This window comes from Gopherus flavomarginatus, chromosome 8 (genome assembly GCF_025201925.1).
Source record: "Gopherus flavomarginatus isolate rGopFla2 chromosome 8, rGopFla2.mat.asm, whole genome shotgun sequence".
Lineage (NCBI taxonomy): Eukaryota > Metazoa > Chordata > Testudines > Testudinidae > Gopherus > Gopherus flavomarginatus.
The window spans coordinates 108066878-108089031 of NC_066624.1; the positions used below are offsets into that span (position 1 = coordinate 108066878).

General features: G+C 44.1%; 1 protein-coding gene across 4 annotated transcripts in view; it reads right to left on the reverse strand.

Annotated features, from left to right (window-relative positions):
- DIS3L2 (DIS3 like 3'-5' exoribonuclease 2) overlaps positions 1–22154 on the reverse strand; it is a 299945-nt gene that overhangs the window by 111937 nt on the left and 165854 nt on the right. For all 4 annotated transcript variants that reach the window (XM_050963773.1, XM_050963771.1, XM_050963772.1 and 1 more), the window contains 2 exons: positions 13286–13398; positions 3441–3548 (listed from right to left, as the gene is read on the reverse strand). In XM_050963773.1, the coding sequence (XP_050819730.1) occupies positions 3441–3548; positions 13286–13398 (221 nt within the window). The remainder of the gene's footprint in view (positions 1–3440; positions 3549–13285; positions 13399–22154) is intronic.

Genomic DNA, 22154 nt, shown 5'->3' on the forward strand with positions numbered 1-22154 from the left:
ACACCATTCACCATCCCTGACCCCTGGAAGGCAGCTGAGGCGGCTGCTGCAGTGTTATGGAGTATGCAATTTTGATTCTTGTGACATTTGGTTCTTTTCAACTGGCATAAAGTGCACTTTAATACCACCTCTACTAGCACTACACCTCTACCCCGCTGTAATGTGATACGATATAATACGAGTTCGCATATGGCGCAGTAGCACTTTACAGGGTCTGGGGCTCCGACTGCTGTGGTGAGCCCAAGGCCCTTTAAATCACCGCTGGAGCCCTGCCACCACTACCCCAGGGCTGCATCAGCAGGGCTCGGGCAGCGCTTTAAAGAGTCTGGGGTTCCGGCTGCTGCAGGCAGACTCAGGCCCTTTAAATCACCACCAGAGCCCTGCCGCTGCTACCCTGGGGTTTTGGCAGTGGGGCTCGGCCGGCGATTTAATGTGCCCAGGCTCCCTGCAGCGGCCAGAGCCCAGAGCTCTTTAAATCCCGCTGGAGCCCTGCTGCTGCTACCCCGGAGCTGCAGCAGTGGGGCTCTCCGGCAATTTAAAGGGCCCGGGGCTCCGGCTGCTGCGGGGAGCCCCAGGCCCTTTACATCTCTGCTGCAGCCCTGCCACCGCTACCCCGATATAATGGCGTTTCACCTATAACGTGGTAGGGATTTTTGGCTCCCCACGACCACGTTATAGCAGGGTAGAGATGTACTAAGACTCTGCTTCTAACTGAGGTTTACTGGGTTTTCACACATACATTAAACATATTTTGTGAAGACATCGAAATAGATTTTGGATACATCTTGCCCACATGAATGCATATGGACGCCTGTTGTCGACACTTTTTAACAAATCTAGAGCAGATGGTAGTGGTTGAGAGCCAGGAAGAAGCACTAATTACATCAGGTGTCTCAGACCACAGCAGTTTACTGTCCTCATTAGCAGCACTGTGTTTCAAGCACCACAAAAAAGGAAACTGGACAGAACTTTACATGCTAGTTTATGTGCAGTGCACAGCAGTGGAATTTCGAACGGGGGCTGCATCTCCGCTGCAGTACGCCTCGTTCTGCCCACACTGACACAGCGCGGCTCAGTTCTTGAAACATACTGCATCAAGGGGACAATAAAGGAGCAGTTAATACACAGATCCTTGAAAAGGCACTTCGCAGGCAGCACTCCGGAACTTCCTGCTGACGTTCACAGGGCTGCACAAGTTGTAGGCCAGACAGCATGGCCTGTTACGCTCCTGTGTAGTGCTAAAACAGTTGATTATAATGCAATGAGTGATTTCAAAAGCCCCACAAGATGGCACCGGTCTTCGGAAAGGGTTAAAGGACTGCCACTGTTTTACTTATTAAAAAAATCAGTCACTCTCATGTAGGGAATCTGTAGGCATTTTACTGGCAGACATATTAACTGGAAGTTTGTTTGTATTGTAAGGGATTACTGACAAGCCCTTACCCTATAGTGGTTCTGTTAGGCAGTGCTTTATAAACTCAACGTCAAAATACTGTTTTGTAACAGAAGCAGTAGCTAAATCTTGCTCATAAGGCCCCCGTGTTCCCAGCCTCTCTCCATGTTACATCATCATTCCTTACAGCTCTGCATGACACTGACAGAGAAATCGAAGTTCAAAGGCCACGTTCAGCAAGCAGAATGGCCTGTTGACAGACTTCACTTCTTACTAATCCTGAAAAGAGAAAATGATCCAATTTCTCCTGCCTACACAAGCACCACAGTGTAGTAGCACCAGAGGTGCTTTGCCCTGACTCTCAAGGATAAGTTCTTGGAGAAAAGCCAAGCTGGAAAAAGGGCTGTGGTTGCCGTCTCCTCTTAGAAGGAGTGAGGTTCATTAACTTGCCTTCAATTCTTATTCAAACCCAGTGACCCAAACTTCCATTCAGACTTGAAAGGCTTCCCTGGAGAAATCTGTTTGTTGAATTGGCCGTAGGCAACCAGCCTTCCGAAAGGAAAGCGTAGACTCTGATGTCAGAGACCTTGCCCTACTGGAATGCAGCCTGACTTCAGAGATCAGCATTCCCGAGCAGACAGGAGGAAAGACACAGTGACTCCTCCAAAAACTTTCACTGCCTGAAATGTGGTAGATCTAAGTTTTGTTCTAAAACCAAGCATCAGTATCTAAGAGGTAAGAGTTAGCAGCTCCTCTACACCGTGCAAAGAGCACTCGGTGGTAAATACAGGGCCAAATGAGTATCTGGTATTAGAGGGCGCTTTGAGCAATTAGAATTTAGGATACAGAAAGCTCAAGATTTCCCAAACAACAGTCTAAACCCTTCATAACGCTAGAGATGGGCCTAGAACTGGAGCTAAATTACAACACTGAAGACGTTCGGCTGCAGAGCTGCAGCTGAACTTTGCAGTGCAGCCTCATTGCTAATACGTACAATGAGATTCTGAGCCCCTCTGGAGCAATGGGGACATTTGCAATGAAGCCAAACTAACACTGGAAAGGTCACCTCAGGATCACATCACCCCAAAACACAGACATCCCAACAACCTTGGCAAGGACACAATGCATAAAAGCAACACGCTTATGGGAGAGCAGCAGGCTTGAAATACAAAAGCACTCTTCCTGTTTCCCAAAGCCTTTTAGGGAGGGGACACGCAGTCACTGCTCTGAGAGGGACCTGCCACCATAAAAGCAACCAAGAAGCAGACTGTTACTCTGCCCAGAGGGATGGGAGATGAACAGAGAGAAAGAAATGAAGCCCCAGGAAGAGCTGACTGCTCCCCTCACCACCACGGGTCAAACACGAAGACAAGTGGAATATCACTTGATGCCTTCAATGCCAACATGCTGCACCTGCATGCCTGAAATCACGAGAAATAAAGAGGATGTTCATTTACACATTGCACAGCCCCAAAGAGTACAACCAGGTTTTTTTAAAAGGGCTACATCATGGTATGCCCATTAATATACTTTCTAGTTCTGTAAGTAATAATCCAAACTCATGATAAAGGGCATAAGCTGCCTACCACAGGAGTCAGGAAGGAGTATTTTCCTCAGTCACAGCACTGCATAACTGGCGAAATGTCAGGGGGGGCTGGAGGTGCTGAATCAATATCTGGTGCTTCAGAAAAATGTAACTATTTCTGGAGACAAGATCCTGAAGAGACAAGTGGCCTAATATGGTGCTGCAGAAATCCTCTGTTCCTAACATTCATTCTCTCTCCCAGTCACAGTCAATAACATTGATTGTTTCCATTCCTCTCATCATGAGGTTGTTCCAGACAGTTGTTCCACAGAATCCTATCCACAGGACACAGTGTTCACGGGATTGGGGAGACTCCTGAAGCCTTTATTTTGAGCAGACATGTTCCTGGATTACTCATGTTAGTACCCTATCTCTTTACCTCACTGTGGCCCAGTGCTGTGGATGACCTTGCCTACGAAGAGTGCCCAGGAAGAATGAAGGAGACAGGGTGCACAGGGTTACCTTGCCTTCTGGAGTCATTTTCCACATTACAGAAAACGTCAGTCTGTCTTTCATAGGATTGAGACTGCACAACTCCTCGCAAAGCAGCCTGGGAAGCATAGGAATCACCTGAAAAAACAAGACAGCACGGGTAAGGACATTCATTTCTTGCGTCCTGACTCCCCCAAGGCACAGGTCTCCAACAAAAAGCAAGGAAAAGGTCTAAACAGAGTCACTTAAATGGAGCATCTCTTCAGCTCTCAAAGTTACAACTTCTATGCCTTCTGCAGCCTTCTTGTGGCCACTTTAACACTGGGGAGGGATGGGGGAAGCTCAGCAAACTGTAACTGGGAAAGGCAGGAGTTTTCCAGTGGTCAGTGGCACAGAAGTCTTGCTTGATTTTGTTCGCTGCTCTGTCACATGCAGACTGACATAGGTAAGTAATTTAACTTGCCCTAATTTGCCCTCTGCAAAATAGGTATAATACTTCCCTGTGTCACACAAGGCTTTACTGAAGTTTATACAAAACTTCAGTAGCCTTGGTCAAAAGGCAGTGGAGATATTGCCTAGATAACCAAAGAAAAGCACTTGTCTTATGACTAGCCTACATGCAGTAAGGGGATTGAGAAGCCAAGACAGGGAACAGTGATTATTTTTATTGTACTCATTTCCAGTTCACCACAATACCAGTGTATATCAGAACCAGACAGAAGTCATTAGCTGGGATTTCATCTGTGAAACGGTAGCCCGTGTCCAATCTATATTTATGAAGCTGATCCCTGATGCCTATCAAATCACTTATTCCTAAACAGACTATAGCCAAGAGTAAAGGTTTGGGGCCCAGTTGTCCTGCTGGGGTAAATCAACATAATTCCAGCAATTTCAGTGGTGTTGCGCTGATTTACGCCAGCGAGGAGTTGTCTCTCTGGTTATTTTCCAGGTGACACCTGTGGAAAAGATCATATTTAGCAGCCATTTAGTGAGTCAAATCTTATGATCTGAAGTTTCATTTTCATATTTCCTCTCTCATTACTGACCCTTTTGAAAAACAGTAAATACACTAATCAAAATGTGCAATTCTTATTGTTTATATAGGGTCAGTAATGAGCCTGATACTTTACAGACAAGGAGGAACACAAATTTCCTGCTCAGAAGAGTTCGCAATATCAATATTTTAGATATTGAGTTTAAGTTTTATTTCTACTGTTAAATCCCACCAAGTAAACACAGAAATAGTACTATCGAAGGGTATGTCTTCACTACCCGCCAGATCGGCGGGCAGCAATCGATCCAGCGGGGATCGATTTATCACGTCTAGTCTAGACATGATAAATCAACTCCTGGGTACTCTCCCGTCGACTCCTGTACTCCAGCGCCGACAGGGAAGTGGCAGCAGTCGACTCACCAGGGTGAAGACACCATGGTAAGTCGATCTATGTATGTCAACTTCAGCTACGTTATTCACATAGCTGAAGCTGCATAACTTAGATCAAACCTCCCCCCCCCCACTCTCCTCAGTGTAGACCAGGGCTAAGTCATATTAACATGCACTGTTCCGAATCCTGACACCCAGGTTTCAGAGATAGTTCTGCTGTATCGGGAACTCCGATGAATAACTGGGCTCTCAAAACGCACAAGAAATAAAAATTAGAGTACTATTTTTTTTTCAAAGTACACACATTTGATACTTACCTTTAGCTTTCAAAGAAAGTTCTTAGAATATTTAATCGCATTTGTAGTTTGGCACTAGACCATTGCTCATAAACCCACTCTAATTACACTGCATATTAATGCCAAAAGATTAACTGTATGGTCTCTTGACAATTCAGGAGCCACTTTCAACATGAATCAGCAGTGCTAGTTCAACTGGAAGGTCAGCAGGGCAAAGATTATGATAAGCTGTTTCCCGCAACACAAAGGCTGTCAACTGTGTTATTCCAGTTGTGAAAAGCACGTTAACAATACTAGTAAGTTCATAATTTACAGATATGCTACGTGAGGTCTGCCATGCTGCCTGGAAAGGCCAACAACACAAGGTTATAAATTTAGAATGAGCTCTGTCAACACACAGCAGAAAAGAGAACACAGGCATTATGTAGAGAAAGGTTATGGGATGTTGGAAATTCCCACTTTACTAAAATCTCATGTGATTGTTTTAAGTAAAATCCTTACTGACATGTACAGATCACACAGAACAAGTGGTAGTAGTTCAATAAAATTCCTAAATGCATAATCCAGAATAAAGAACGCAGTTGCAGGTGCCTCTGCTCTAGAAAACTGTCATCTTGTGATAACTGAGACTACGGAGATCACATCCAAAAATCCATAGGGACCCACACTCTGCGATGGGGTAATCTGAAAGCACTGAACCCAAGCAGGCCTCTTTGTTGACATCAACGAAACTTGTTTTGAATAAGTTTGTGTATGACAGCTTTCCCCTTCCCTGATCTCCTACTGAAGCAATTATATTCTGCTAGAGAAATACAGGATCCAGTATGCTTTGCATGAAATCTGTGGTGACCCTCGGCATAAAATATAGCTCAGATGATATAAGAGGATGTTCTTGTTTTAAAAAGTTCTCTTAAGTGTACTTGAGCATGATTAATAACTGACTCAAGAGGCTATAATGGCAGAGAAGAGGTTCTGATGATGTAAAACAAAGCTTTAGCTCAGATTACAATTATCGTACTAAACACTCATCTTCAAGCAATTAATTGTTACAAACCTACTATATTGAGTAGAGAAATATTACTCCCATTTCACAGGCAGGGAAAAGGAGTTGGAGACAAACTGATTTGAATGAAGCCAGAGAAGTCATCATGCAAGGGTTGTTTCAATTCATGGTCCTGTTTTAGGCCTTGATTCAGCAAGGTATTTAAGAGAGTTGTCCCACTGAAGTCAATGGGACTTCTCTTGTGCTTAAGTGCTCTGCTGAATTAAGTCCTGAGTTCTGTGTTCAGGCCACAGCTCCATAGTCCTGGTCAGTTGTCTGCATCTATTTAATATCTGGATTCTCCTACATATTTTACATAGAGAATAAATTTACAGTTGTGATATACAAAGTTTGGGTCATGCTTGCACATTTCGTCTCATGGCCTGACCACTAAGACGATACAGTCAAAGTCTGTAAGACAAACTAAGCATCGGATTTCTTAAGACATATGAGGGCAGTATTTATACATAAAAGAAGCAACAGTTCCGTCAGGTTTTCAGAAGAAAGGAGTTATGAGGGGTTGTCCCCTAGCTCCCTCTTTCACTAGAAAAGGCTTTTGCAATAGGACTTTGGGTAGGAGGAGCACTCTGCTTTTCAGATGTACATATTTAAAGATCTGTGAAAGATTTGCAAAGTATCAGTGATGCATAGCGGTGTCTCGAATAATCAACAGAGGCCTCATCTCTTCACATGCCTTACCCTTAGAACGTGCAAGGTGACCATCTGCCAAGAGATAGCAGTATATGCCAGCCAGTACATGGATTACTACGGAATGTAGACATTCAGCTGGTTGAAATGTAGGGAAAGAATTCTACCTTAAACGTGAACTGGCTTCCTAGGCAAATAACTACGGGTTGGCTACCATGGGGCCCAACTCCTCAGGCTCTGTTTTTACTGTAACTGGAGTGTGGCACGTCACTGAAATAAAGTGACCACCACGATCACAGGAACAGGGATTGATGGGCTTTCACTTTCGATTACTCTGAGAAATACAGTTGCAGAGACCGAGTGGTAAAACTAGAAAGAACAGTTTGCCAAATGAGGAGTGAGGAGGGAGCTAACAGCCCCCAGGAATGTCTTTCTAATGTGCAGTAGAACCCCACTGTGTAAAACAATGAAAAGTGCATTTACTTCAGTCAGAGTTAGAGGCTGATGAATACAACACTCTCTACTGTGGGTTTGCATTTGAAATCAAGTTATACCTATTGAGTTTCTGGGTTGAAATCAAGTTATAGGCAGAGAGTTTACCGTTCCCTCTCTCCCCTCAGATAAACCTTCTTCCTGCCCATCTCCAAAGTATGGAGCTGAATTAAAAAGGGCCCGGCAAGCAAACATCTTGAGAGAAAGTTGTTTCCTTTTGCCATGTTTTATCTGTTCCCCATGGTGCTTTCAGAGTCAGTTACAAATCTCTATGACAAGCTTTGTGTGCCCTACTGACATCGGAGGGGATGTGGATGAGAGCTGAGTGAGGAACTAGGGGGGCCTGTCTGAACAACTTATGAATTCTGGTTGATAATGTGAAGTTGTATTCTGAAAACTGCTGTATCATGAATACATGTGCAGATCCACTATTGCTGGCAGGTCCCGTGGCAGGTACACACCAGACAGATACAAAGGGAAATATTTAAGGTTAATGACAGTACCTTAATCACCCAAATGTTCTGCTAAAAAAGCAGCTCAAACCTTAGAAATTCAGTCTAGCTGACCCCTCTGAAGGGCGGGGGAAGGTGAGAGCAGTGGAAACTTACTCAAAAGGTAGAACAAAGGTGGCTAGGACGAGTTTAAATAGCAAGTCACATGACAAGAGAGGACAGGAAGATGAAGCATGAGACAGGAGTGAGCAAGGTCAGTGAAGCTGGGGAAGGGGCTTCATGAGGGAGAGACCACGCAGCATGTAACAGCCTGTGTGAGGCAGGGGGACACTGCCTGCCTGCCTTCCTGGACAGCAATGAACCCTAAGGGAAGGGTGAGATAGAAAGAGACCTGTGTGTAATGCTCGTTTTGTATGATCTGCACTCGCCTGTGCATTATATAAGTAAGTATAAAAGAGCACTAATGTGTCAGACTCTGTGCCAGGTGTGTGACTGTGTGTTAACTGCTTCACAACTGCTGCATGCCCCTGAGAGAGTTAAACTGCAATCAGGAGCATCACACCTTTGGGGTGGAGCTCTGGGAGAGGAACTGTTTAAATAACTAGGCGATGGGGGGAAGAGGGAGAGAGTGCTGCTCTTGGGGGCTATGGGCAGGTTGGCTGAGGACTTCCATTTCTGAGGAGGGGGAGTTGACAGAGTTAGGGCCCAGGAAACATGCCAGAAAACCCAAGGGAGGAATCAGATCCGTGGTCTGCTGAGGCTCTAGAAGCTTGAAACACGTGGAGATCCAGAGCACAGAGATATGGATTCCCTTCACTGCAGTCCTAGTGGGTCGCTGGCAGAGAGCATTCACTAGGACCTGTCACTGTGACACCAGACTAGGAGAAATGGGCACTGAAGATGGAAGTTCTTCTGTGTAGTGTCTTTCTGTGGCTATAAAACTTAACATGTCCTGACCCACTGTTCAACAGCTGGTCCCTCTGACTGGCAGGTTCAGATAGTAGTACCATGTGACTCTTCGACCCTGCGTCTGAGAACACTGGGGTTTGCCTCTTGGGTTAATAAACTGCCTCCAGAATCCAACGGCTCGTTTTCAGACCTAGTACTGATTCCTGGAGAGCTGGGGTAGCTGGAGGGGGCATACACACTGCACTGGAAAACTCCCCATTGGCTTTAAAAGGCAGAAACATCTGCTGGAGCTGTGACTGGCTCACTAGCCAAGTTCAGCAGCAGGTGAGCCAGGACAGCCCTATCATCAATGGGAATTGCCATAGAGGTTTTTCAGGGATCAGCAGGGGAAATCAATCAATCAACAAGATAAAGAGTAAAAAGAACAAATGCTGTTTAAGAATAAACCCCTGGAATTTTCACAAAGTTACATGGACAATTTTATTCCCCACAAACGATCTAATTCCTCTGTTGCCCTCCCCTGGTTGACTGCTCTCAATTGGTTCAGGTTGATTACAATCAGTCTGCTGACTTCCATGAGTGACCCCTTGGTCTATCTGCTGAGGTGGTATTACATTACCAGTCTGAGCTCCCATCAGCTGCTCTCCCCCGATGCGAAGAGGGGAACACAGATTTAACAATGGGGTGGGCTCGGTTAGCCTATCACTCACACACTGAAAGACACTCAAAGACACTCAAAGGAAATAGGCAATTTGTTTACAAGCCAAGATTTCTGCTTCAGAGTTTTCTTTTTTGTATCAACACTTCCATGAATTCAGATTTCGATCAACTCTTTGTTACCCAGCTTGACATTATCAAAATATCAACACCCTGACAACCTGCTGGTGTCAAAAGTGAATGTCTTGAAATCCTTGGACTCAACATGTAGACAAGCTTCCAGTTCCAATCTTTGATCTCTATTATAAAACAGGACCAGTAAAATATTGCAGGGATTTATGGCTGACCTTTCACTTGAGTTGCTTCACACCTAAAATAACACCACCATAATATGTGCCAAAAGAGAGAAAACTGTTTATGTTTTCTTACTTTTTAAAACTTGATTCACTCTTACTTCTAAACCTCTGGCTTTTATTAAACAAACAGTTAGCCATTACACAATAATTTGTCTTCTGGACGGATGGTTCAGGGGAATTAAATATGTAGATTTATTTAATTTCCTTTTTGGGAGAATTTGCATTATTCTAAGTCATGGCAGCATCACAGCTGCATTTATGGAACAGTTCCATCAAAGGAAAGTCTATTTTCTATGAGCGTGACCTTGCCATCTTATTGTTTCAAACCAGCTCTTATTACCCTCTCCTGTCCAGACCCACACTTATTTTTAGCTATTTTGTTAGAATTAATAACCATCACATTAAAAATCAGGATTTTCAGATCCAACATTTAATCGATTTTTAACCAAGTTAGAGACAATGGGAAAAATCTTCCATATTTCCAATATCTAGATTGGTTTTCACTCTTAAAAATGTATCATAGACTCACAGACTTTAAAGTGAGAAGGGATCATTATGATCATCTAGTCTGACCTCCTGCACAATGCAGGCCACAGAATCTTAACCACCCACTCCTGTAACAAACCCCTAACCTATGTCTGAGTTATTGAAGTCCTCAAATTGTGGTTTGAAGATCTCACGCTGCAGAGAATCCTCCAACAAGTGCCCCGTGCCCCATGCTGCAGAGGAAGGCGAAAAACCTCCAGGGCCTCTGTCAATCTGCCCTGGAGGAAAATTCCTTCCCGACCCCAAATATGGCGATCAGTTAAACCCTGAGCACGTGGGCAAGACTCACCAGCCAGCACCCAGGAAAGAATTCTCTGTAGTAACTCAGATTCCACCCCATCTAACATCCCATCACAGACCACTGGACATAGTTATCCATCCAGGGCAAAAGAATGGATAAAATGTCACTCCTGGAGTTAACAAACCAAGGCTGCTGGAGACTATATAAAGATTCATGGCATGAAAAGGCATTATGTAAGTGGAAATCCCAGCTAAACAAAAATAATGAAATCTAAAGCTCGTTGAAAACTTTATGTCAAAACGGTTCTTCAGCAGGAAACTGGGTTTTCAAATAAATGAATTTTTTCCGTAAAAAGTATGTTTTCCACGGAATTTCTTTTTTAAACAAAAAAAATTAAGCCTGAAAAGCAAAACATCTTGATTTGTAAATGCTGCCACAGTGCCTCATGGGTGTTCTAGTTTGATTGCCTCATATCCCTATTCTCCTCTATCAGAGAGACTTCCTGCAGGACTATATCTCCCATGACACACCATGGCTAGCAACTCTCACGGTCTTGGAAGGCGGAGGTTGCAGATCATAGTAGACCATGGTGCTTTATGGGAGATTTAGTCCAAGCCCAAAGAAGAGAATGGGAGCATGAGGCACCCGAACTACAACTCCCAGGAGGCACCATTCCCAAATCAAAATATTTTTGTTTTCAGCTTTTTATATAGGATGCTCGCTTACTGATAAGTGTTCTCTGGACAAACTGTGTCTTCAGTTCCACACTGTAGCACCTACGTGCCCTGTGTCCTGCGATGAGAGAACTACTCTAAAACAGTTTATCCATTTGAAACCCTTGTGCATGAACCCACAGAGGCAGTGTTTCAATTGCTATTTCAAGTGGCATCCCCGTGCCCAAAAGCACTTCAAAAGTCCACGGATTTCTTTGGATCCTCCACAATTCGGTCCTATCACTAATCAACTAAAACTAAAAAGTCATGGAAATAAATTATAAATCAACTACTAAGAATAAACAACTAGAAACCGAAACCAACATAACTGCACAATTAGCATCAGAGAAATAGTTCTGAATCCCTTCTGGCTAGTGGACAAAGCAGAACTGAGGACCATTACAGGGATGTGGCATTTTATAAGCACAGGTCAATACCCACACACTTCTAATGGGTACACTGTGTTACAATGTTCTAGGACCATCAGCCTCATCACACGAGAGTGGGAAACTACAGAAGCAATTTTGTGAGGGAGAAGCAAGTGTTACTGACACAGGAAAGTTTTAAAACCTTCAAAAATATTTCTAGACTGTGTCCAAACAACAGTGAAAGGTCAGAGCACTGGTAACGATGCTAAGGAATTTGCAGGCACAGGCTACTTCTGTCAAAGACTGTGGCCCAGCCTCTAGCCACTCTCAGCCAGACATAACACAAGTGGAACAAGAGCAAATTTCCCATTGCAGCAGATTAGGCATGAATTCATGGTAACAGATGGGAGAAATCTTTAGTTTCCAATGCTCTTTCAAGCTCCCACAGAGATGTGAAGGTGCCATCTTATGAATTATAAGCAAATCTGGTAAGGAGAGGATGGGAGAAAGGTCATTGCAGACCACGCACACTAAGCAGAAGAATGTTAACCAGAGATACCCCTTCCTCTGGGTACATCTGTAGAACAATGGTGGAAAGCGTCTGTTCTATAAATAGGATGTAGCCCAACTGATCAGAAGGGAAGAACAGGATCTGCTCTTATGAACTTTGTGCTGTCCCTTCATATTCCACTTTCTGTTGCTCCTTCTTCAAGATTACACAGTAGGTTTGCAGAAAGAAGGTTATTTGGCTTCCTTCAACGCAAGAAGAGCCTGTAATAGTTGATGTAGCCTGAAAGCACTTTTGCACATTTAACTGTGAAAATCAGGAACAACAGGATACAGATTTGGCCTGGAAGCTTCCTAAACTTACCCTATCAAATAATTTAAAATCAGCAAATATGCATTACTACGTTTGACTTCAGAAATGTAGCATTTTGTTCTTACGCTGCTTTGACTGATGCCTGCTGAATTTCAATTACATTTTACTGCACGATGAAATCGTGTATTCCTGTTTTATGCAACGCCGTCTTTGGATGTACTGAGATTTTGTACAACTTAGTTATCCATGTGTTGGATTTGCTTGTTTCTTGTAGGTTTACTATAATAATGGTTTGAGTTTCATAAAATCATATGACTGGAAGGGACCTCAAGAGGGCATCTAGTCTAGTGCCCTGCACTCATGGCAGGATTAAGTATTATCTAGACCATCCCTGGCATGTGTTTGTCCAACCTGCTCTGCAAAATCTGTAGTGATGGAGATTCCACAACCTCCCTAGGCAATTTATTCCAGTGCTTAACCACTCCGAGAGTCAGGAATTTTTTCCTAATGTCCAACCTAAACCGCCCTTGCTGCAATTTAAGCCCATTGCTTCTTGTCCTATCCTCAGAGGTTAAGAACAACAATTTTCTCCCTCCTCCTTGTAAAAACCTTTTATGTGCTTGAAAACTGTTATCATGCCCCCTCTCAGTCTTCTCTTCTCCAGACTAAACAAACCCAATTTTTTCAATCTTCCCTCCTAGGTCATGTTTTCTAGACCTTGAATCCTTTTTGTTGCTCTTCTCTGGACTTTCTCCAATTTATCCACATCCTTCCCGAAATGTGGCGCCCAGAACTGGACCCAATACTCCAGTTGAGGCCTAATCAGTGCGGAGTAAAGCGGAAGAATTACTTCTCATAAGTCTGTTTCATTGCTTCTGATAAATGATCCTTTATAGTGAATTTAAGGTAAAAGAGAGATAGGTCTCAGAAGGAGGAGATAGCTATTCTTACCTTTTGCACTAGATACACACTAGTTGCCCTTCTACTGGCCACTTGATCCAGCGCTGTTCCTTCCAGAACAAAGTAACTCACATCTGCGATATGAACACCCACTTCAAGGTTTCCTGAAATTGCATCGGGAAATCAGTATAGGATTAAGGGTAAGTAATTGCATCCAAAAGTTACATTTCAAGAAGAAATTCTAGTTTTACAATCACTAGACTTTCTGCCAGGTCATTTTTGGCAGAGCAGTTATTGAAGAGGTATGAGTTCTGTGAGTTAGCACAGAGCCATCGATAAGGAGACAGCAAGGAAAATGTACAAGAAAATGTCAACACGTAACCTTCACAAGTATTGTGCCTCTTTGGACAGGTCTTCACATTTCCAGATATAGATTCTTTTGACTGATTATTCTATTTAGCAACCGACACGGTAAACTCTACTCTCTCTCTCTCCTGTCTGATTGCTGAACACTGCCGAAACCAGCCAGTAATTGTTGCCCCTAAGACTGGGGCTGATAAAAGCATTATATTCTATGATGCAGCCTCTGATCACCCTCATCTAAAGTTGAAGCATGCACTGCAGAGACTATAATTTGGGGGCCACAGAATTTTGTCTGGGACTAAGAATTCTTTCTTTATCTAGGTACCGATATGGCCCCGTTACTGCAAGTGAATATGCACTTAGTAAGAATTGTGTGACCATGTCTTTCAAATCTGGACCTTGTTACAATGATCCAGGCCTTTGTTACCTTGATATCAGGGCACTGCAAAGCACTTTACATGGGCTGCACCTGAAAATCATCTAGAAATGTACAGTAGTACAGAATGCAGTTGCAGGCTTATTATGCAGTACTTCAAGCAGGAAGAACATGACACTGTCGGCTCTGAGATCTGCACGAGTTTCCATTTCATTTCCGGGTGGAGCATAAATTGCAGCTTGTGACCCATGAAGCCCTAATTGGCTTAGACACTGGACACCTGAAAGCCCAGCTCTCCTCTTGCATGATACTGTTGCAGTTACAATTAAAGGAGGTATTAGCAGCCCGTTGGTTTAAAGCCAGGGGGGCTGCTCACAAGGTGTTTACCATGAAACAGGCGTCCTTAGCCTGGGAAGTAATTTAATCCCATGGTCCAACAGAGCCTGGTTTGCTGATCTTCAAGGAGCACTACAAATGTTGTCTGTTTTTTCATGAAGAGCTGGGCTAATAGATTTACAGTGATTTAAACAGGGTTCACCCTGGATAATGACTCTGTTTCTATTACAGATATTTATCCATATATATAAATATATAATATACACTAACTCTGTACCAGTAAAAAAACCCAGTACGGGGCAGCTTTGTAAGCAGGTGTAAAAATAAAGCCTGAATCTACAGCATTATTGTTTTCACCTAATTTCTGTATTTTAAGTGTAATTTGATCATAAACACATACAATCACTAAGCACTGCAATGTATCTGACTGCACACCCTTCTGATGATGCTAGAGCAGGGGTGGGCAAACATTTTGGTCAGAGGGCTGCATCGGGTTTCTGAAATTGTATGGAGGGCTGGTTAGGGGAGGCTGTGCGTCCCCAAACATCCAGGCATGGCCCAGCCCCCGCCTCCTATCCCCATCCCTGCTTCTCGCCCCGACGGCCCGCTTCTCTGGGACTCCTGCCCCATCCAACCCCCCCTGTTCCCTGATGGCGGCCCCCCCAGGACCCTTGCCCCATCTACCCCCCCGCTCACCCCTAGAACCACCCACCCCGACTGTCCCCCGTCATCACATCCAACCCCTCCTCTCATTCCTGACTGCCCCCCCACCCCGGATCCCTGCCTGATCCAACCACCCCTTCTCCCTGACTGCCCCCGGAACCCCTGCCCCTGACTGCCTCCTGATACCCCATCCCACCCCCCCTTCCTGACTGCCCCCATTCAACACCCCCCCGTTCCCCGCCCTCTGACCGCCCAGACCCCTATCCACACTGCCACACTCCCCTGCCCGGTATCCAGACCCACCTGCTGCCTGCCCCCTTACCACGCTGCCTGAGCACCATTTGCTGGCGGCCGGCTGAAGCCAGCCACGCCACCATGCAGCACAGAGCACCGGGTCAGGCCGCGGCCCTGCAGCTGTGCTGCCTGGCCGCCCAGAGCATTTGTGCTGGCAGCATGGCGCGCTGAGGCTGTGGGGGAGGGGGAACAGCAGGGGAAGTGCTCGCGGGCCATGGTTTGCCCACCTCTGTGCTAGAGTTTAATATGCTGGGAACTGAAAGTTATACATAAGCATATATGAAGGCAGCTGAAAAGTACAGGAAAGAGAGAATGCTGGAATTAACTTTGTCCATCTAACCTGTGTTCCATTCAAGTGGCCTGCAGAGATTAAATACAATGGGCCGCAGTGGGAGAGTGTAATAATCCCATCCCACACTGAGGGACAAATTCCATAAATCATTAGAAAGCTTGGGAGAAACTTCTGTAGATTAAAGATCAAATGGTGCAGCTCAGAAAGCTGCCTACAGCTGTGTTGTGATATTATCAGATGCCCTGAAAGCAGCTCTACATGGATCAAGAGCCCAAACCTGAAACTACTTAGACAGTAAGTCTAAGACTAAGAGTTTTACCAACAGTTTTAATATTACAAGCATATGAAGCCAACACTTTCAGAAGGTAAAAAAAATACTGATTTCTTTTGAAGCCAATATTGTAATGCATTGACCCTACAGGCAAATATTGACCAAAGGAAAAGGAGAAGGGGTCATTACATCATGACTCTAATGACACCTTAATTCAATATGCGCACCGTTACATATGTGAACTTTTTTGTCCTTAGCAGAAAAATCGACAAACCAAGAGAGATCTCATTACATGAGATAATAAAACATGAAGGTAGCCAATAAAAACACATTGAACAGAGTTAAATTTCACTCAGGATTCCCACCAGAGGTTCTAAAAGCAGGGGTCAATGTGAACCCTCCGTGTCTGAACTTTTAATGGAAACCCTAAGTAAATATTTTGTTACATATATTGATATAATGTGCACTGGCAGCTCTCAGGTTTGTGTTGCTAAAAGTATGACTCATTCATTCCCCTCCTCCAGCGCCCCTCCTCCCCCCCAAAAAAAAATCTAGTCCAAGAGAACTTTAAGATATAGTATAGAGATTTCTGTAATCAGCCAATATGACTTCTCTTAAGCCCCTGCTTTTAATATGTCCTAGACAAAATACCATACTAGTCTGTTCTGCAAACACTGCACAGGAATAACTACCAATCGCTTTCTTCTGGTTTATTTGCTAGGAAAATGAAAGATCTTTGTGGACAGAATAATGTGGTTTCCCAGAATTCCCCTCCGGATTTGTGGGTATTGTTGTCTTTTGTCGAACTGATTTTTGTTTCAATGTCCCAAAAGGAAAGGTGGTAATGTGGACATTATTTCTTAAGGACAAAAGAGTGTGCAATCTGCAGAAAGGGGAGAAGTGTCAGACCAGCACATTCAAGTTATAAAGGACAAATGTTGAGGTCAGAAAAATACATGTCAGCACTGAGAATAGAGGCCTCTGGGAAAAGTAAGGATAAGAACAGTGCAGGCCACTTATGGCCCGTTGCATTCTACAAGGAAGCCCACATCCACGTTGGATGAGGAAGTACAACTTCAGAGTCAATGGAGGCGGCACGTCCCAGGATACAATGCTCCATCCTGATTGAGTTTCTCGAGCAGCCTCTCTTCCCAAAGAAGCTTTACAAACCATACAGACTTGCTTCACCACTGAAATGCAGCTACCTTTAAAGATACAATGCAACCACAGCAGTGCACAGCAACACAGAGTTGTTTTCAAGCCATAGCAACCTTCAACAGAAGTTTAAGACCAGATGTAAGAAGAATACTGCACCCAGTGATAAACGTATAGGAATTTAGTCAGGCAGATTATTCAGCTTGGAATCTAAGCAACACCTACTTCAGTGAAAAGTGCCCTGGGAACTTTGATGGCCAAAAGTAGTCAGGACCTCATGGTTTTATCTAATCAGCTTTAACAGAGATAAAACTAGATTCTTCACTCCCATTCTGACAATGCCATCTCTAGTAATGCTGCATGCAGATGAGAAGTTTAGTATTAGGGCTGGACAAAACTAGGTTACTAGATGCTATGGATTAGGGAATATAGACTATGCCATGTATGTTGGAGGGAGAAAGAAGAACTGCTTGAAACCGAACAACTGCATTGAAGACCCACCAACAAATAGGAGTTTTCATCCAGAGCTCTACAAAGCAGAAACAGATCAAATGATTTGTTTCACCCAGCAAACCTTCCTTTAGGCTAACACATTTTGCAAGATTAACAGTAGCTGCAGTCATCACACTGATTACATGCAATCGTAGAAATGCTGCAACTGAAAAACAATCCTGTTTCTCACCTTGCAGAAAGACAGCAAGGCTTTTCCAGCAACACAATTCACTGCTAGTTTAACAACAATTTAGAGGCTGGATAAGACACAAATAATGGACTTGTGCCATCTCCAAGTTCCCGCAATACAGTGTGTGATCTCATACAGAAGTTTAACAAATGACAGAGCTAACAATGATGCTTTAAGAGGCTCCAGTTGGTTTTAGAGAGGGCTCACTCTTTGATTTGAAAATCTAATTTGTTTGAGCCCACTCCCAGATGTTGTATGGACGCAAAGCTGATCAGATGCTGAAATCAAATGTGAACATTTACACGTGTCACCTCACAGGAGAGGTAAGAGTGAGCTCTTGTTTTTGACTTCTTCGCTGATGATCTCACTTTCTTGAACAAAAACAGTCTGAAGAACTTTTTTTCCTTCATTATTGAAAAGAGGATTAAAGAGAGGAGAGAAGAGAAAAGGCTCTTTCAATCTGCAAGTGCTCAGCAAGAATTGCCAACACAGCGATGTGTGTCAAGTGTTTGTTCTAGGACTTTGAAAGCTGAAGTTTCTATTTATGGGAACGGCAAGTAAGACAACATCCTGGTAGTATATTCATATTCAGAGAAGGCGACCAAGCAAGTTAACATTGCACAGGTTTTTGGCATGCACTGTATAGGAAAAAGCAAACATTTCGTGGCCACGAAGCTCAAAACACAACATGAGGATAAGATGGCAGATGACAATTCCTTGGAATTTGTACATTTCCTCCCGGTTTCTACCCGACCTCCACCATCAGGAGAAAAGAGGACTTAAACGCTTCTGCTACTGTTCATCTGAAAACGTAAAACAAGAGTATGGCTGAAACAAATGACTAATTGATGTTTGCTTACTATTAGCACTACAGAAGCATGGGGGCCCCAAGCAAGAATTAGGGTCTCACTGTGGTAGGTGCTGCACAGAGACGTAAAAGACAGTCCCTGCCACAGAGACCTCCCATTCTAGAACGAGGATAAGATGCAACAGGTGGATGAAATAAATAGAGGTAGGAGGGCTGGGAGGTCTTGGTATCAGTAAAAAATAGTACCCATTGGTTACATGGCATCGGGTGGATGGCACTTAAGATATGTCTACCCAGCCCCTGGGAGGGTGCATCCAAGTGCAAGCAGACAGACACATGCTAGCTCTGCTCAAGATAGCACACTAAAAATAGCGGTGTGACCGCAGAGGCATGGGGGGGCGGCTCTGGCAAGCTGCTTGAGTATATACCTGGGGGTTGGGCTGAATTGTAGTTGGGTGCCCAGCACAAGCCGCCATCCAGGCCACCTGTGGCCATACTGCTAATTTTAGCGTGCTAGCGCATCTCTCACTAGCCATGCTGGGAAGTTAGACATACCCTCTGAGTTCACTGAGTCGTGGGGAAATGACTGGAACTCGTTACTACTAACCTTCTCTAGTACCACTGGCATTCATGGTGCTTTAATATACACTATTACATGATGTTCCTGCCTCAGGGAATCCTCACACAATGGATGCAACTAGAGGCATTAGGTCTGGTGACATATTTACCTATTTTAGGCAGCAGCAAGACCATCACAGTAGCAAAGAAGAGCAAACAAGGATTACACTCGTACCTCCAAGTTTCATATACTAAAGTGCCTGGCTTGGAAGATATGGTGGAAGAAAAGTAGTTGTAAAAAACTGCCCACCAAAGAGTAAGTTATTTAGACTGCTCTGAAGCTGAAAGACAAAAAGAACAGCTTTTATTTGTCAGCTGAGGTCACTTTTCTAGCCCAGAATGCAAAGCTATTGTTCAAACAAAAGATGTGTTTTATTTCATTTATTTTAAATTCATGAAGGGAAAATGCTTAAATCTTATTTGCATGCCCTGTGGCCATTTTGGTTTCTGAAACCACATTGCAACCGGGCATGAATCTATTGCCTTGTTTACCAAGAAACTCTAAATCTTTTAATGGCACATGATGCTGGTCCAGCTCTCTGAAGTACAGCTACACATATTTTCAGTCATTAATATTTTTCCTCTCTCACTAAACCCTCCTGTTATCAGCTCCTTTGACATAAAACTTGGAGGAAAAACTTTTGGCAATAAAAACAGTCCCGTGTTTTGGGTTAGTGGATGATTAAGTGTGGAGCTAAGTTAGCATTTTCACACAATCGTCATCGTGAACATTACTTTCTAAAAGATCTCCTATATCTTCACTTCTGGAACCCACAGAGCTGGGGGGTAGAAAGTTTAAGTATGCAATGTCTGCTAAAGTGAACACCCTGAAAAGAGGCAAGAACTGGCTATGCATACATAGTGTACAACACTAAATGGGAAAGATACAGATGAGGTGCCATGTGCCACCAAGCTTCTCAGCAGGTGTCAGCTTCAGGGGAGGTTCCATTCCAAACCGCTCTACTGTGGATCAGAACTAGAAAGGCTCCCCAGCACCTGCCATGACAGGTACAATTCTCCTGCTTCCCACCCCATAAAGAGGCCTCTCCTTTCAGTAATGGCCTTTCTGAGGTCTTCAAGGCACTTGAGTCTCTCTCCACAATTCTATAAGATCACTAATTATTCATTATTTGTACTACGGTACCATCAAGAGGCCTCAGCTGAGACAGGATCCCAAATCTGCTAAGCACTGTATCTACCTATAGTGAAAGAAAGCAATATTTTTAACCTCAAGCATTCAAAAATCATGAATCAAGCCCCCAAAATCATGAGATTTACTTAAAAATAAAAGATTTTTACAAATTTTAGGTTATTTTTGTTTTCTGGCATCATAGCCATCAGGGTTCACATTTTCAAACTGTTTTCTGCATCTATGGGGGCTAGAAACTTACCTCACTTAGTCACAGAAATCCAGGAACTGGGGCTTTAAACAATTATTGCCAGATGCGAAATACAGTCATGAGCCAGCAACAAGCAGGTAGGCCTCTGCCCCAAAGAGCTTACAAATCTAAATAGACAAGACAAACAAAGGATGGGTAGGGAACCAACGAAGAAAGACGTGTAATCTTAAAATGTTGTTTTCTCCCACTTTGAAAGTCTTTGTACTTCCTGGTTTTCTGAAAATATGTGAGAACATATCAGGACAGCCAAGCACACAAGCGATGCATGCAACAATGCATTCAAGAATCTCTTCTGAGAACCAGGAAGTTCCAAGAGGACTGCACAGAAAGGGAGAAAAATAAGCTATAAATTAAACATTTTTTTTAATATCACTAGTGTGATTAGTGAGGGCACCGAACACCAGTCTGTGAATACTGTAACTCCTGCTTGCTTTGTAGCTCGCTCTTGCAGTGCTGTTTTACTCTGAAAAATGCCTGTGTGAAAACAGCCCCTTGTAATTCAACAGAGTTGGTCCTTGTGTGTACTGTGTTCATTCACACTCATCTATGTTCACTTCAGTGATTAAAAGGCTTTTTTCACACCCCTTTTTACTCGGTTACTTCAATATTGCTAGAAGAATGAGAGCAGTATTCCCCCCTTCCTCCTTGTGCATCCACAGCATTGTTGACTAATGGTTGATTTACACACAGTTTGTGTATCGCATTAACTATAGCGGTTTAGAAACAGATCAAGTTGAAGAAGTAACAGTTCTTTAGGGTTTGGCTACGCTTGCAGGTGTGCAGCGCTGGGAGTTAAAGCTGTCTTCGTACAGCTGTGTAGGGAAAGCGCTGCAGTGTGGTCACACTGATAGCTACCAGCGCTGCAGTGTGGCCACATTTGCAGCATTTGCAGCGCTGTTGGGAGTGGTGCATTATGGGCAGCTATCCCACAGAGCATCTCTTCCCATTCTGGCGCGGTGGGTTGTGGGAAGGAGGCGGAGGGTGCGGGTCATTCTGCTTCCTGTTCCATCGCCCCGTGATGCATCACTTCACATCCCAGCAATCCCTGTATTTCCATCCAAGTTTGGCGCCATCTTGACTCTCTCAACGGTTTCTGTGCAGCGCGATTTCTGTAGGAAATGGAGCCCAAACTGCTGAGGAATATGCTGACGAGTCTCACCAGCACATCACATTTGGCAGTTGAGCTATTTCTTAGGATTCAAAGTGATGAGGAGTCCCACGATGATAGCGAGTCGCGTGACACGTACGACACGAACTTGCTTCTGGCATTCACGGAAATGCTCAGCACCGTGGAAGGCCGCTTTTGGGCTCGGGAAACAAGCACTGAGTGATGGGATCACATCGTCCTGCAAGTCTGGGATGACGAGCAGTGGCTGCAGAACTTTCGGATGAGAAAAGCCACTTTCATAGGACTGTGTGAGGAGCTCGCCCCCACCCTGCGGTGCAAGGACACGAGATTGAGAGCTGCCCTGTCAGTGGAGAAGCGGGTGGCTATTGCAGTCTGGAAGCTGGCAACTCCAGACAGCTACCGTATCAGTCGGGAACCAGTTTGGAGTGGAAAAGTTGACTGTTGGAATTGTGTTGATGCAAGTTTGCAGGAGCATTAATCGCATTCTGCTTAGAAGAACCGTGACTCTGGGGAACGTGCAGGACATTCTGGAT